At 41.8% G+C, this 16,479-nt stretch overlaps 1 protein-coding gene across 27 annotated transcripts in view; it reads right to left on the bottom strand.

The window, feature by feature from the left end:
* Positions 1-16,479, bottom strand: part of Mical (Molecule interacting with CasL) — a 388,129-nt gene that overhangs the window by 37,156 nt on the left and 334,494 nt on the right. For 20 of the 27 annotated variants that reach the window (XR_010856366.1, XR_010856355.1, XR_010856365.1 and 17 more), the window contains 2 exons: positions 13,955-14,111; positions 13,165-13,215 (listed from right to left, as the gene is read on the bottom strand). Coding sequence is in view for 5 of the 27 variants with exons in the window: in XM_067123006.1 (XP_066979107.1) it covers positions 13,165-13,215; positions 13,955-14,111 (208 nt within the window). In the remaining 22 variants the exon portion in view is untranslated. The remainder of the gene's footprint in view (positions 1-13,164; positions 13,216-13,954; positions 14,112-16,479) is intronic. The other 7 variants (XR_010856376.1, XR_010856364.1, XM_067123008.1 and 4 more) reach the window with 2 other exon arrangements.

Here is a 16,479-nt window from a genome sequence, read left to right as displayed (position 1 = left end):
TCTAAGACATCCACAGCCCAGCAAAATGAGGACTTCAAGTTCTACATGTCTGGTGGAAAGGACATGGGACTGTCAGGACAAGCTTTGAGGGACTGGGTCCAAGAGAGAGTAGACGATGCCAAGGCAGAAAAAAAGGCTAAATGAATAACCCAGGAGAAACGAGAATTGGCAGAAATGCAGGAGAAGGAGAAAGAAAGAACAGCCCGGGAGAAACGAGAAGATATAGAAAGGAAGGAGACGGAGGAAGAAAGACTAGCCCGGGAGAAACGAGAAGAGGCAGAAAGAGAAGAGAGGGAGAAAGAAAGAGCTCATCATTTTGCAATGGCAGCTCAAGGGGTGCACAACACACCAATGCCCTCTCCACATTCAACCCTCAACGACAAAATGCGATGAAGCTGAGCCCGAAGCCTAGCTTGACCATGTTGAAAAGGTCCTGACGACCTATCAGCCTTCAACTGAAGAAGTGTCTCTGATCCTGGGAAAGCACCTTGAAGGAAAGGGTGCCATTGTATTCAATGCTTTCCTACCTGAGGATCAAGGAAAACTAACCCTTGTCCACCAAGCCACCATAAAGGCTTTTGAGATAACTCCTGACCATTGGAGGAAAAGGTGGAGAAATATACCCAAAGAGTCAGACCAAACCTGGTCTGAGTGGATTTTTAAAATGATGGCTAGAATCTCTTAAAGCCACGAGTGCAGAGGAAATCCTTGAACTCTTCCAGCTCAAGGACTTTTTACATTTCGCCCCGCCAGCCCTTACCACCCATCTATGTGACAAGGCGCCTAAGACAGTGGTTGAGTGCTGTCATTGGGCTGACATTTGGGATACGCATCATCCCCATCTTAATTCCCATGGACAAAGATTATATCCCTCCTTGCCTGCCTCAGCCAACTCCCAGCAACCTCCCAAGAATGGGCACCCCCATAAGAAACCTGTGTGTGGGTATTGTAAGAGGACAGGGCACCCCAATGAACAGTGCTGCTTGAAGGCTGAGAGTCAGCCAGTAAATCCCTCAATGTCCTCAAATGGGACAGTGCCAGGTAAAGAGTACAGCCGGACTTATTGCCCTGCTTGCAAAATCTTTGGGCACTCTGCCCAATGGGCAAAATGCCCTAATAATAATAAGTCAAGTACGCCTGCCCTTGCCTTGGCCATCACTGACCTGACATCCTTAGGTCCTCCAGCCCAGGGTCCCATATATGTGGCACCTCCCCAAGGTAGATGCCCCTCCAGCCAGGTCAAGACGTTTGATGATTGTGGCGCAAAAATGTCCCTCATAAGGGAAGACAAAGTTTTCCATGGAACTACCATTAACAGACATAAACTTGTCACAATTGAAGGTATCAATCACTTTAAGATAATACTTTTGACTGTCAAGCTGAGGATCACGAGACCTCATAGATCTGAGATCTGTGACCTTGCAGTAACTAGATACATTCCTGGAGGTTATGACATCCTACTGGGACAGGACTTCCAGTCCCCTTCTAAGTTACAGCAATCCAAGGGTCCAAATCCCCCAAATCATTCATTAAGCACAAGTAAGCCTCATACGATGTGCAGTGGCCCCCCTCCATCAAGATCGATTTCAGATCCCATTCCAATGCCTGACCCTGCCCCAGTGCCAGTGCCAGGGCCCCAAATAGATCTCCCTCCAGGAAATCCCAACATCGATTCACAATCTCTGCCAGCGCCACTTGCGTGCACCGAGCAGTGCCAAGCTCTGTCCGTTCCGAATGACAAGCAAATTCCAAATCAAATATTAGTGCCTGACCCTGCCTTAGTGCTGCCAGCGCCAGAGCATGCCCCGGATCTCCATTACAGAGATCCCAGTCCAGGTCCCCTCTCTTCTCCCAGCTTGGCTCTGCTACCAGTGCCATTAAGAGACGGATCCTTCTGACCACAGCAGAAGCTCACCCAAAGGTGTGGCCTTACTACCCGTGCCTGAGCTGGTCATTTTTACCTGCGAGCCTCTCACGCCCCCCACGACCTCTTCCTTTGTCTCAGTCTGCCGCAGACACAACCACTAGTGAGTAAGGATTCTTCCATGTCTCAAATGGCCGATGAACTCAAGGAATTGCGACAGATTATGGTAGAGCCTGTAAAGAAGGTCCCTGCATTAGCTGTCGAAGAAGCCAACACAGGTGGCACTCAAATACCCTCCTCAGGCTCGGTTTCCACTGATTCCCCGGCCAAGACACGCTGTTCCCCTAAGGGAGGTCCACGGAGGAAATACCACAGGCGTGGATAATTCGAGGTAGCTTAAAGAGAGCCACCGAGCTCTCCTGGCACCCGTGCCAAACTGGCAGAGTGCCATCCCTTTTCTCTACGAAGACTTTGGCACCTCTATCCAAAGGAGAATGTCAGGGTGCTTCACCTATTTATTTTCCTTAAAACTTTGTAATTTATTCTTTCCTTTAACATTTCCCTTTCCTTGTTTTTGATTATTACTCACACTCATTGTGCGCCTTACCAAGGTCACATTTTACTTAATTCCCTCTGCCAAGGCAGAGTGCCATTGACAGATATTCCAATGTTTTAAGTCCTATGACTTCCCTTTCATGCCTATCACAGCATGATACATTTAAAATGCGATATGCCATCGCCATTAGGTATTACTATATGGGTGCCAACTTGGCACAGTGCCATTATTGTAGATGTTGGCAAATGATCCTGCTGGAAGAGTCGCGCCCTCTGGCTACCTTTGCGGCCTTCTTGGGCTAAAGAATGAACCTAGCCGTTTTCCATAGGCTAAGGAATGTAATTTCGGCATATTTAATCATCTTTTTTTTTAACAATCATTGATTACTCTGAATCTGTCAGCTATTCTTTTTGTGAATCTCTGTAATGAATCTTGAGTCTCAGACTCACAACCTTGTCTTTATAGTGCCCAAATGGCACTGACCCGTCGCTCTCAAGTATCGTGGAAACACCTAAGCCCACGTTTACCTCATTGTAATGCCTCTTCAAGGCAGACTAACTGCATGTATGCAAACCTCATACTTGAGTTATTATTAAGAGCGCATGAAGTATCTCTAGAATTAACCTAGTATCAATGCATTATTTTTACCTATACTGTTACGTTGTGACTATACTTTGATTGACATTCATCATATGCTGCTTTAACGTAATAGGAACTTAATGATGAGAAAGTCATTTCCAGCAGCAAGTATTTATTCTGCGTTAACGTAAATGTCACAGTGATGTTTTGCCTCTTGAAATTAATTACTACACAGAAGTTTAAGTTGAATTATAGGACACCAAAAGGAAGTGAGAGAGAAGTAAAGTAAAGTCTTTAAGTGAGTTTGCTTGCTGGTAATAAATCTCACCCGATCTAGGGTGTGAATGCTACCTTGGTTGGGGAGGTACAACGAAGGAAACTTCTTTTGAAGCAACCTCACCCATTTTTACATCCGTAATGTAACATAGAAAGAAATAAAATTAATTTCAATTATTTTAATTACTAGAACTGTGGGTTTTCATTCCTCCCTTTGTCAACTCTGCTTCATTCCCAAAATGGTTAAGCCTTTAATCATTCTCCCTGTTCAAAATGACTGCCTAAGGCCTTGTTTCCAGGTGACCTTCGAAGAGGCCTTCCTTGACAGCGTCAGACAACGGGCAAGGGAGGAGCCAAAAACAGAAAGTTGGCGCCACACTGCTCGGGCAGAGTAACCTCTCCACGAGGTCTGACTGGGTGCCATGTGCTCGCTATAGAAAACATGGCAAAGTTTGAATTTTGTACCATCTATCTGGATACCCAGGCGTAACCCTCCCAAGGTTAGAAATAGACGATGCAACAGCAGTCGAGAGGGAGAGAGAAGCGCTCAGAACTTCACCGAGGACAGATGTCCTTACCTTTGCCTGTCCCTTGTACCCTCCACCTGTTCAACCCTGAGGTTCGAACCAGTAGACTTTTGTTGTGGCATCCCTTCATTCCTTCCTCCAGCAGGTAATGCACCGGGAATAAGGTTTCTTAGTCAGTCACACGCTCCTGTTATTTCTTTGTCTGATTTACATTCTATTTCCATTCTGCGATCACCTTCAGTACTGTGTTGAATTATCAAGTGTTAACGTAATTATGCATTTAATGTTGAACTGAGTTAATTAGTACCATTTGTGCAGTCCCTCAGTTCCCTTTGAGCGTCTTGAGATTATTCATGCAAGTAACCGTCTTGCATATCTTGCAGGTCGGCCCTGGCTGTGGAACCACTCGGCTCTATCCCATGTGCAGTGGCTTTATGGCACCCCTTAACCTACCCCTCTGGGATGTTCCTGTTACGAAGACATCATTGTCGTAGAATATTTCTCCGTGTAGGATTCATTCATTTAGCAGGCCCTTATTATTACATTCCCAGTAATTCGTCATTCTTCTGATCAGTGTTTATTATGTAAATATAACCAATTACGAGAACCCTTGAGTTTACGTAATCTTCCCTCACATGAAGAAGGCCCTAAACCACAGTATTACCCTTGATTTATTTGTCTACAGAGTTGTCTTAGTCAGTCTATTTAGTCAGATATTTTAATGAAATACTGTAGATTTCTGACAATGTAAAGAACTCCCTGCATTATCCATTGCCGCCCAGAATCAAGTAAGTAACTAAGGTATGTTAAGGAATACATATGTATATATATATATATATATATATATATATATATATATATATATATATATATATATATATATATATATATATATATATATATATATATATATATATATATATATATATATATATATATATATATATATATATATATATATATATATATATATATACATACACACACATATACTGTATATATATATATATATATATATATATATATATATATATATATGTATAATTCTCATCTGATGAAAGGTTACGTATATAAATTGAACAATGTACCTCTTAAGGCAAATTCAAAGGGACTTCATTTTCACACAAAAAACATAACACCTTAGGAAGATATTTACTGCCCAGTATGCTGCTCTCTGTGAAGCTTCATGTACTGTACTATTGGAAAAAGCATACTGCTCTGAGAGATTGTGGAAGAATGGTGTTTTTGGAAGCCATAAAGGTTCAAGAACATAATCAATATGACCTGCTACGAGTAATATGGAAATGCATAAAATGCAGTGTTTAAATATTGGAGAATTTTGTGTAAATCATGCTCTTTATACAATAACCACAACAGAATTAAACTTTTAGCTCCTTGTTCCCTTACTTATCTTGAATGTTTAATCTGCAAACCTTGAAATCAGAAATATGACCTGTTTAAAGACAGTGTCATTATATTTTGGGTGTCAAATCCATGTTAGGAAGCCTGGAGTCAGAAAAATGACATGTCTAAAGACACTGCCATTTTATGTTGGCCATAAAACCCATGTTAGGAACTAAAGGCTATTTAAGGAATGAGCAGCAGAGGCATATGACTAACTTTTTCTTACGTAGGTTTAAAGGAATTTTCTCCAGCAATATCTTATGTAACATTCAGAAACTTCATAAAAATGTTATTTTCATGATAAGATTAAGTTTCATATATACTTAACAAGTAATTTCAACTTACCAAGCAGTTTCAACTCGCGCGGCAGCTTAAATTTTAAAAATTGCGGTAGCGCTACTATTGTTTTCATGTAGGTGACTAGCCCAGCCCACTATCGGGGGAACAAGAGGAACAGCACAGCTGAAGAGCTCAATTTGTTTGAGCCCTTATATCCATGAGAGGGGAGGAGGAGGGGCTCCAATTCTGTAATTACTTGGTAAATATATATGAAACAATGTTATTTTGAAAATAACATTTTCATGTAACTTACCAAGTAATTACATAGCTGAATCTCACACTGACAGGATGTGGGATAAATGGACATATTCTACTCTAAAACATTCAGTAATGGTATTGAATTTGAAATAGAAGCTGCTAGCACTGATACAATGCTTGTTGTTCCCTTACCTAGTAAGAGAGCTACTGCAGGTAGATATACTGCTCCTGGTTGGTGCTAAGCTTAACCTGTAGGGGCATGGCAGCCCAGCCCTACTTTGGTGGGAGCTTTGCAGCAAAGGATATGTCCGATGAACAAGAGTGCCCTTGCCTGGGAACAGTACCACAATAAAAACAACCAGACAATGCTGTCACCTACACTGAAATAAAAAACCACCACCCATCCACTAAAAATGGGTGGGCACTCCAGGTACATAGTACCCCCAGGCTCCCCCACCCCAAGATTAGACACCCTATATCAAGGCGAAGAGATAGAGGATAGAAGGAATGCCTCCTATGCTTCATCCCCCAATACCATGCCAGCCACTGACAACGGACCCAAGGTACTGCAGTTCTCGAACACTGTTTCCACTTCACGTAAATAATGTGTCGCGAAACTCGTTTTACACCTCCAATAAATGGACTGTAAAATAGAAGAGATAGACAAGTTATGTCTAAAAGCTAACAAGGTAGCGACAGCTCTGATCTTGTGGGCTTTAACCTTAAATGACAGCAAGACGTCCTCTTCAATCCGCAAATGTGCCTCAGTAATAAGGTCCCTTAAGAAGAAAGACAATGCATTCTTAGAAAGTGGTCGGGAAGGATTCTTCACAGAGCACCAGAGGTTGCTAGAAGGTCCTCTGATTTTCTTGGTCCTATCCAAGTAATACCTTAAGGCCCTCACGGGGCTTTTCTTCCTCTTCTGGGGCACAGACCTCCATCAAATTCTTAATGGTAAAAGAACAGGGCCAGGGCTTGGACGGTATCTCGTTCTTGGCCAGAAAACAGAGAGTAAAGGAGCAGACTGCGCCACCTCGAGAGAATTCAGTCCTTTTATCTATCGCCTGCAGTTCACTCACCCACTTGGCATTTGTTTAAGTGAAAAAGAAGAGGGTCTTTCTAGTTAGACCCCTTAACGATGTGGAATGAAGGGGCTTGAAAGGGGGACCAGATAAGTGTTTCAGGACTGCATCGAGATTCCAGGCGACTGAGTGTATCTTCCTTTGCTTGCATATGTTGAACGATTTGATAAGGTTGCTACGATCCTGATTCCATGACAGATCCAAACCTCTGTCTCTTAAGACAGAACCCAGCACGGCCCTGTATCCTCTAATGGTAGAGGAGGAAAAACCTCTAGAAGATCTCAGACATAGCAGAAAATCTGTGATCTCAGTCACAGACGTCTGAGAAGATGAGATGTTATGTCTTCTACACAAGCCTGCGGAAACTGTCTACTCAGCCTGGTAGACCTTGCAAGAAAATTGATGTCTACACCTTGCAATAGTCTCTGCAGCTGGTCTTGAAAAGCCTTTTGCTCTAATGGACTCCCTGACAGTCTAAAGCCTGTCAGGACCAGAGCGGTTAGTCCTCAGTGAAAACAACCTAAGTGAGGCTGTCTGAGAAGACCTGGTCTTTGTGGAAGGAGCTTTGAGAAGTCTACTAACAGCCTGAGAAGGTCCGGGAACCATTCCTTCAGAGGCCAGGATGGAGCTACTATAGTCACTGACACATGATGCATCTGGTTTTTGTTTAGTACTTTCCTGACCATGCTGAATGGCAGGAATGTATATTGGTCTCAGTTTGATCAGTTTTGGAGCATGGCGTCTGTCGCCCATTCCAGAGAGTCCGGGGTCGGAGACAGAACAGAGGAAGCTGAAGAATTCTTGATGTTGCAAACAGGTCTAGGGCTGGTTTTCCCCACAGCTTCCACAGGTTGATGCATACCAGTGGATCCAGGGTCCATTCTGTGGGAAGGACCTGTTTGCAATGGCTCAGTTTGTCCGCCAGCACGTTCAACTTCCCCCCTTACATGGACCGAGTGACGATCTTGGTAGAATGCTGCTCTGCCCAAAGAAGGAGGTCCCTTGTTGCCTTGCAGAGGGAGAAGGACTGAGTCCTGCCCTGCTTCTTGATGTAAGACAGGGCTATAGTGTTGTCTGAGTGGACAACCACTGTCTTGTTGAAAGTCACGGTCGAGAAGGATTGTAGGCCATAATGCATCACCTTCAATTCCCTGATGTTGATATGAAGATTCTTCTGTTCCAGGGACCATGTCCCAAAAACTTCCATGTTCCCTAAAAGGACTCCCCAACCTAGATCTAGTGCATCTGAGTAAAAGTCTAGGTCGGGGCTCAGAGGAAGGAACGACTATCCCTCCAAAAGTCTTCCTTCACACAGCCACCATCATAGGTCCATCTTGATTTTTGGAGTTGCGCAAAAAACAAACGAGTCTGGATGACTTTTCCTGTCCCAGCTGGCTTTCAGGAAGAATTACAGAACTCTAATATGGAGTCTTCCTAACCTGATGAACTGCTCGATGGAGGCAAGAGTCCCTAGAAGGCTCATCCACTGGTTGGCCAAACAAAGCGGGACAGAGAGAAATCTGCATACCGTCTGAAGGCAAGACTTGACTCCCTTGGGAGATGCAAAAACCCGAAAACTCCAAGAGTTGATTGTCATCCCCAAATAAAGAATCTCCTGAGTCATAGTCAGCTGGGACTTTTGAAGGTTGACGGGTAATCCTAGGTCTTGAGCAGAAGAAGGGTCTTCTGTAGGTCCTCCATGCACTTCTCCTTCGAAGGGGACCGAAGAGGACAGTTGTCCAGATGCAGGGAGATGTTTATGTCCATAAGGTAGAGCCACTTTACGAGAGGACTGAGAACTCGAGTAAAAACTTGGGGAGCTGTGGAGAGGCTGAAGCACAGAGCTCGAAACTGAAAAACTCTGTCCTGGAAGACGAACCTGAGATACTTCCTGGAGTCCGGATGGATGGGGACTTGGAAGTTTGCATCCCGCATGTCGATGGTGATCACCCAATCGCCCTGGTGAATGGATGACAGGACTGAATGATTTGTCTCGATCCTGAATTTCGTCTTCTGGACAAAGAGATTTAAAGTGCTGACATCAAGGACAGGTCTCCAACCCCCCGACAACCTGGGGACTATTAACAGACCGTTGTAAAAACCCTCTGTGTTGACATCCTTGACTACTTCTACAGCTCTCTTCCTGAGGAGAGATGAAACTTCTGAAAGGGGCAAAAACCTCTCTGAGCCTACTGAGTAAGCTGTCAATACGATGGGTGTAGTGACTAAAGGGGGTTTTTCCCTGAATGGAATGTAGAAGCACTCTTTCAGAACCTTGACTATCCATTGTTCTGCTCCGCTAACCATCCACTTCTCCCAAAAATGGAGAAGTCTGGCTCCTACTGGTGCATGGAAGACTGAGTCTTCACTTCCTGGAAGAAGGCTTGGTGGAAGTCTTCTTCATAGTCCTGGCTGAGAAACATACGTTAGATCGAGGTCTAGACTGCAGTCTCTGTCTGCTGCCATGAAAGGGGTGTGGCTGGAGTGGAGAGACTGAATTGGTGCCAAATGAGACTGACTCTCTTGTTCGCTTAGCTGACTGTGCCAGAAGATCCTGCGTCGACTTCTGGAGGTCCAAAGCTATCTCCTTCACTGCGAACTGGGGATAGAGATGGTGATGGTCTAAGGGAGAGAAAAGAAGGGCTGACTTCTGGGCAGAAGTAACTCCCTTCATAGTAAAGAAACTCCAAAGCTCTCTCTTCTTGAGGACTCCCAGAGAGAAAAGAGCAGCATGTTCCAGGGAGCTGTCCCTGATGGCTTTGTCTGCGCAAGACAAGATGCCAAGCCAGTCCGATATCAAGTCTTCTGCCAAGACACCACAGTCCTCAATTTTCTTGGCGAGGATTCCTATCGTCCAGTCTATAAAGCTAAAAGCTTCAAACACTTTAAAAATATTCCTGACCAGATGATTGAGTTTTGTTGATGAGAACATAATCTTTGCCGACGAGAAGGCTGATCGATGTGCTTAATCAGTGAGACCGGAGAAGTCTCCCTGGGAGGACGCAGCGACTCCCAAAGAAGGACCCTCTCCGGTGGCATAGGACAGGCACCTCCTATGGCAAAGTCAAGAGAGAGGAAAACAGAAAACAGCTTTGCCTTGCTTTCTCTTCTCCTTGAGCCAAACTCCAACTTCATTTAAAGCCTTCCTTGAAGAGGAGATAAGGACCATTTTGGGGAGCCTGGTACTACCATCAGGCTGGTTCCTCATCATGAAGGTCAAGGCAGGGGAGACCGGGGCTGTTGGAGTAAAAAAGGTAGGAAAACTAGCCAAAAAGTACTTAAGAAGAGCTGCGTATGCTGTGGGAGCGGGTTCATGGTCTAAGTCCTCACTGTCCAATGTGACCGGGGACAGTGAAGGAGCTTTCTGTAGAAAGCCCAAAATGCCACTAAGTTGGCACTGAATGGGTGCCAAAGACGGATCATGCGCCCGTGGGCATGGGAGCACCCAAAACAGGTAACTGAGGAGGTGGCGCTGGGTGCACAGAAGCTGGCACCAGGCGCTTGGAAACTGGAGCCGAACACTTGGGAGTTGGTGACAGGCACTCAGGAGACGCAGATGGGCACTCGTGAGGCAACAGACATTTCAAAGAGGACGATGGGCACTTGTGAGAACTAGATTAATGCTTGGGTGCCAAATACTGGCACTCTACAGCAGGGCATTTGGGAAAAAACACTCTGAACTGTCCCAAACGCTGCATGAAGGCTGGGGCTGCAGAGGTTCTTCAAACCACTTACAGGGTAGCGGAGAAGAGCGGTCAGCATCGACTGTGTGCCTCTTTAAAGGCTGAAACTTGTCTGGAAAGTGCCATCAGGGACTCTTGTCAGGACTGGAATCCTCAGAACTGGAGGACAATTGATGCACTTCCACATGGACGCCTTTCCAACGGCTGTCCGTTGAGGCCTGGGATCGATCAACAGGCTCGACTGAGGAGCCACCTACCTGTGGACAAACCCCACCGACCTCCCTTGGACCTCTGGTATGACTCCTCCCAGGTTTAGGGGAGTATGACAGGGACCTTTGTCTAGGAAAATTGGCGGGACGAGTAGACACCTCCTCCACTAACACTGTACTGTCACTAGGCACTTTGTCCATCAGGACTTTTAGGGATGTCCCTAATTCGGCTATGGTATTCACTATCAGATTGATTTTCTGGTCAAATCTGGATTCAAGACTGGCAATGGGATCAAGGTCAGAAGCATGAGAGCCAAGCAAAGGAGTAGGTGGTACAGTGTGAGGGCTGGTGATGGAAAACAAGATAGGCACAGGAGAAGAAAGAATAGGCACATCATCTACCATACTAGCCTTAGGTGAAGATTCCAATGCTAGCTAAAGCCCTACTTTCAGCCCTAGAAGCTGCCTGTCTCTTTCTGTCCCTTTCAAGTTTATCCATATGGGATCTTAAAACCTTCCATTTCCTTCCATTCCAGTCCCTGCATTCATTACAAGTCAAATCTTTCATGTACGCTTGCCCTCTACAATTGGTACCAATAGTGTGAGAATCGTAAAAAGCTTTAGTCAATCTAGTCTTGCAGCCTTTGCTGCAATAACAAATACTAGAAAACCAGAGTCCTACAAAATTAGGAGAAAAAGGCTTAAAAAGCCTAAACTAACACTAACTAGCTCAAAGGCTACCAAAGGTAAGAATATTTCACCAAATCTTGGAGAAATATCAACCAACAAGGGATGAGAAGTCAAAATAAGCTGCTTCCCACAACTAATGTTCAGTCATAAGCAGGCAGAAACGAATTGAGCTCTTCAGCTGTGCTGTTCCTCTTATTCCCCGATAGTGGATGGGGTTAGTCACCGACATGAAAACAACAGAAGCACTACCGTGATTTTTAAAACTTAAGCTGCTGCGAAAGTTGAAACTATGGCTATGTAATTACTTATATGAAATTTCATGTTTTCAGTATAGATTTCATGTATTGTAGAACTTTCTTCACGCAAATTTAGCTCACATGAATAGCTACAAACAAGATTTCCATATACATTATGGTCGAGGCCTCTTTTATTTCACCAAAGGAGAGGCTGATGATATAAACAGCTGAGTCACAGCTCTTTTTATTATTTGCAAACCCTAGAAAACTTGACATGATGTATTTTTCACTACTGAAATGAATACTAATTAAGTTACTATTTTGTAGAAGATTAATTTTATATTATTATTATTATTATCATGTATACCACAAAGTCTCTATTCATAATGAAATTTGTAGTAACTGTAATCTGACTACTACTGTGTGTTGGTTGTACTCAAAAATAAGTTCAAAATGGATAAGAAGGCTACCAGCATGAAAACAATGATTTTTCTCAAGTTCCAGCTTCCATCAATGAAAGATTTTCTTAATTAAAGTACACATAAAAAGGCTGATAATGCAAACTATCAAACAATACTAACCATTCCAAAAAGCATTAACAAACACAACATACATCAACAACCTTTACTTTTTCATTACTATTCCATTTGAAAGTTAACATTTTCCTGTCCACTTCATTGTGATGTTACTTTTCAAACTTAACTTTGTTAGTGGTTGAGCATATCAAAATTAGCAAAAATTATGGGATTTATTATTTATTAAACACCACCAATGAGAATAAGTAAAACTTTCTACCTATGGCATGCACACTTTCAATTTCATTTTTCCTGGGGAAGAGGGTTAGATTTCCTCTAATTTGAAGCAGAGATTCATCATGCTGTATATTTCTTCTGAACAAACACATACATTCATAGTCAAGAAAAGTACCATTTACATGGCCTACTATATTTTAAGCACTTTATCTTGACTTGCAAAAACTATTAAGGTACAAAATTGGTGTGCTGTATTCTAAACTTTTCCAGTTGTTGGTTATATTGTAAAGTACTGTATAAGGTAACTCAATTTAAAATGCTTATCATAAATTTGACATTAATATCAAATTCCATTCCAGCCCCTGGAGCCAATGACAATTTATTTTCATTCTTTCTTTACCCTTTCCATTTCCTTGCTTTTAGTTTGCCGGGTTTCTTGCATCTCATAATTTTGTTCCAATTTCTGCATTAATAATTCACCCTTCATTTTCTGCTGTTCCTCCCTACAAATGATTGTTCACTCTGTTTTCCTTGTGTTGTGTAAAACAAAGATAAAATTATCTGAGTGGTTTATCTTCTGTATTAGCATCTATCAGAGAAGTTGTTGTAACAACAAAGGCCATTTGCTTTTAGGAGATCCAACTACTTTCATGCAAGCAAATCACAAGCCAAATTCTAATTGCATAACCAGAACATGGAAGTTAAAAAGAGTTAGGATATAATCCCAAGGGCAGGGCTTGCGACCAGGCGTTTGGCTGTAACACCCTACCTTCGATTCTTGGGGTGGTGTGTCGTACTTGGGAGGAATAGGTGGTCCCTGCTTTCAAAGACAGCATGTGAACAGGCCAGGCATACAGTCAGATGAATACAAGACAGCATAGGAGATGGGGAGTGTGAGTTAGAAATACTGCACACTGGATGCATTATCCAAATACAAAAAAGGATTCTTTGGGAGGGGTTTATGAGTTTAGGAGCTAAACAATTAAAACACGAATTAGCAGAAAACTAATAAAGGAAAATACAGGGTATGGAATATTATTTCTACAAACATATGACTAGCATAGGTAAGTTTCTATCATACACGATCGTTCAACATACAGAAACGGAAAGACTTTAATTTAAAATATTTCATTTTAAAGTAATGAATGATATCTCAGAAGAATTATTTAGTCTGTTCAATTAAAAAACAATGAAAAACATACCACAGAGGAAAATAGATTAGAAGAAACTTAACAAAAACAATATGACAGGTACATAACGAACACAAACCTTTAAATATGATAAATTAAAAAAACAATATTAATAATACTAAGAGGACAAATCACTTCAATATATAAGAAAGATTTAGTTCAAGTTATAAATTACAATGCATTTAGACTAAAAACTAATAAAGTGTACAAGACAAACAAGCACATTTAGGTGTACTATAACAAACGGTATAATTTCTATAAAAACAAAAATAAAAATAAAATGGTTTATCCATGGATTGTCATTGCTACTAGCACCATCAATATAACAAAGAATTAAGGCACAATTTTGCACCTATTAATGTTAGTCACCTGATGCTTGAGGCGGTGAGGCTTTAGTGAGCGAGGAAGTTAAGGGGGAGAATGGATGTCGGGTTGGGGATGTAGGTAAGGAAAAGGCAGAGCGGGTGTTGTCTCCTCTTCCCCCATGATCAAGCACGTCCGCACTATTTGATCGGCCCTTCTCAACCTGTGATAATAATAAAATAAGAATTTGATGAGACATTTATTTTTTCTATCCCAATTATAGTACTTCATACATATCAATTAGTTTAACAAGACAATTTAGTTATGTTTCTAGATTATTATTAAGCTCACGCAAGGAATTTATTCAGGATGAAGGGTAAAAATTAGAACATAGTAAAGCTTTAGAAATTGGGTAGCTAAGTAAGAAGAGACAAAAGGGATATGATGTAAAGATAAAAGTATAATCTATATGGCCATCTAAATGAAAATTTAACCCAAGTATAAATTTCTAGTCTCAGTTTTACCCTTCTGAGAGACAAGACTTACTAATTTCTAAATTATCTATTATTGATGTAAATTTTACACTAATTATCAAGAGTATCACTGCATGCACAACAAGATGAAAAGGAAACGAAAGAGATGTGAATAGAAACTTTTACACTAAAAGTGAAAGAACCAGCAGATTAAGCACAATATACAGTAGTTTTACTAAAATAGCCAGTTAAACTCCAAACTTTCATAGGACTGGAAACAGCAGCAGATTATGAAAGGCAAATGAAAGAGCAACGTCAGAATAATTATTAGCAAGGCAAATTGGATATTGGGTAAGACAAATTGTGAGATGAATATCTTTAGTGGAAGGTGGTAAAACAACTACTGTAACAAAGTTGTAGGAATTTTCAAGTTAAAAGAATAAGGGAGATACAAAAACAGCCTCCTAAGTGTTCTATTAAAGTCTGGACACCATAGAATGGAAAAATGTTTGAAGAAAACTACCACGGAAAGACAATAACAAGAGAGATAAAAGGAGTTAACCCTTTTGCTTCTACTGCTTACTATCTTTTCTGTCGCCTTGAGTGCCAAGCCTCAGCAAGCAATGGAAAATTGTAATGCAAAAGTATTTTTTAAATAGCTCTAGCATCATTAACTTTTATCCTAGAGAATTCATTTAGGTCTCGTTGTTTTGGAAAATAATTGAACTTCATCCTTAAATCATCAAAATCCCCTTAAAGTAGAAATAAAGTAAGAAAAAAATAGAGTTAAGTGTAGCTGAAAATAAAACTTGTATACCATGTCTTACTATACTTATCTTAGCAAAATATTTATCATCATATAACTGATAAAATTTCCTTTTCATTTATATAGGTTTATACACTTTGGACATAAAAATGTAACAGAAAAATATTGTGTGGTCGTGTGTGTTTATGTGTATTTGTGTGTGTGTATGTGTAACATCATCCTTCTATTCTATATTTCCATATACTGCACATGTATATAAATCTTTCATGGTATAAATTAGAAATACAAAGATGTGAATAAAAGACACAATGTAAAGATGCCTCACAACTTTGCCCTGAGGCATGGCCCCAATAACACCTTTTGGTATCTTGAATAAACTAAAACCGAAGCAGATGCTTCACAATTCTATGTAAAAATTTTCAGCAAAAAACACCTGCAAGTAACAGAATTATCACAAGACAAATGTGACAATATGCAAGGGTAACTGTTTATGATATCATACACTACAGTACTAAACAATGAACTTCCGGTGCCGTCATGAGGCCCTGAAGTATGTCAACTCTATGCTGGGGCCACTAAGCGAGCATTCTGGAACAGATGGGTTCTGAGAGTGTGAAAACTCAGGAAAGAAGAAGCAAGAAGAGATCCTCATCCCTCTGATTACAGGTAGTCCCCAGTTATTGGTGGCCTTGGCTATCGGCAACCCAGTTTTACTGCGCTGCGATGACAGTAACTGGATTTTCAGCACCAATAGGCGCCAATCTCTAGTTATCAGCACCAATCCCCGGTTATCGGTGCCAATAACTGGGGATCAGTGCTATATCGCTGATTTTTGGTTATCATCGCGCTGTCGGGAATGGAACCCGCCCCCGATGATAACCGGGGACTGCCTGTACTGAAAGAGACAGGACAGACCATGTAACTCCCCCATATAACAGTCTTAAGTCTTCGAGTTTTAAGTGTTAGGTCTCCTTCCACAGCACACAACATAGGCTCAAAGGTGGGGGTGTCATAATAAGGCTCCATAGCACTAGAGCTCTTGAGGGGGGATAAGACTGCTCAAGTTTATCATCAGTATGAATAACCCCAATAAAGTAGAGAGATCCAGCCCCTTCAGTTTACAGATCTGAGATGGGGCTGTGTGATAGCCTTTTACTGCAGAAACTGAGAAGAGCTAGTCTTGGTGATGGTAGATGACAAAATCTGCAATCCACTGAGCATACACTCAATTGGAGAGAACCCCCCTTCTTAACACCAATTGTAGACCACCCATTTTCCTTGGTACATATTTGCAGAGGAATGACAGCCCTGTCCTGTGAGAAAAGTCTCTCTCTCTCTCTCTCTCTCTCTCT

This window comes from Macrobrachium rosenbergii, chromosome 21 (assembly GCF_040412425.1).
Source record: "Macrobrachium rosenbergii isolate ZJJX-2024 chromosome 21, ASM4041242v1, whole genome shotgun sequence".
NCBI classification, from domain to species: domain Eukaryota; kingdom Metazoa; phylum Arthropoda; class Malacostraca; order Decapoda; family Palaemonidae; genus Macrobrachium; species Macrobrachium rosenbergii.
This window is presented reverse-complemented; position numbering and strand designations above follow the sequence as displayed.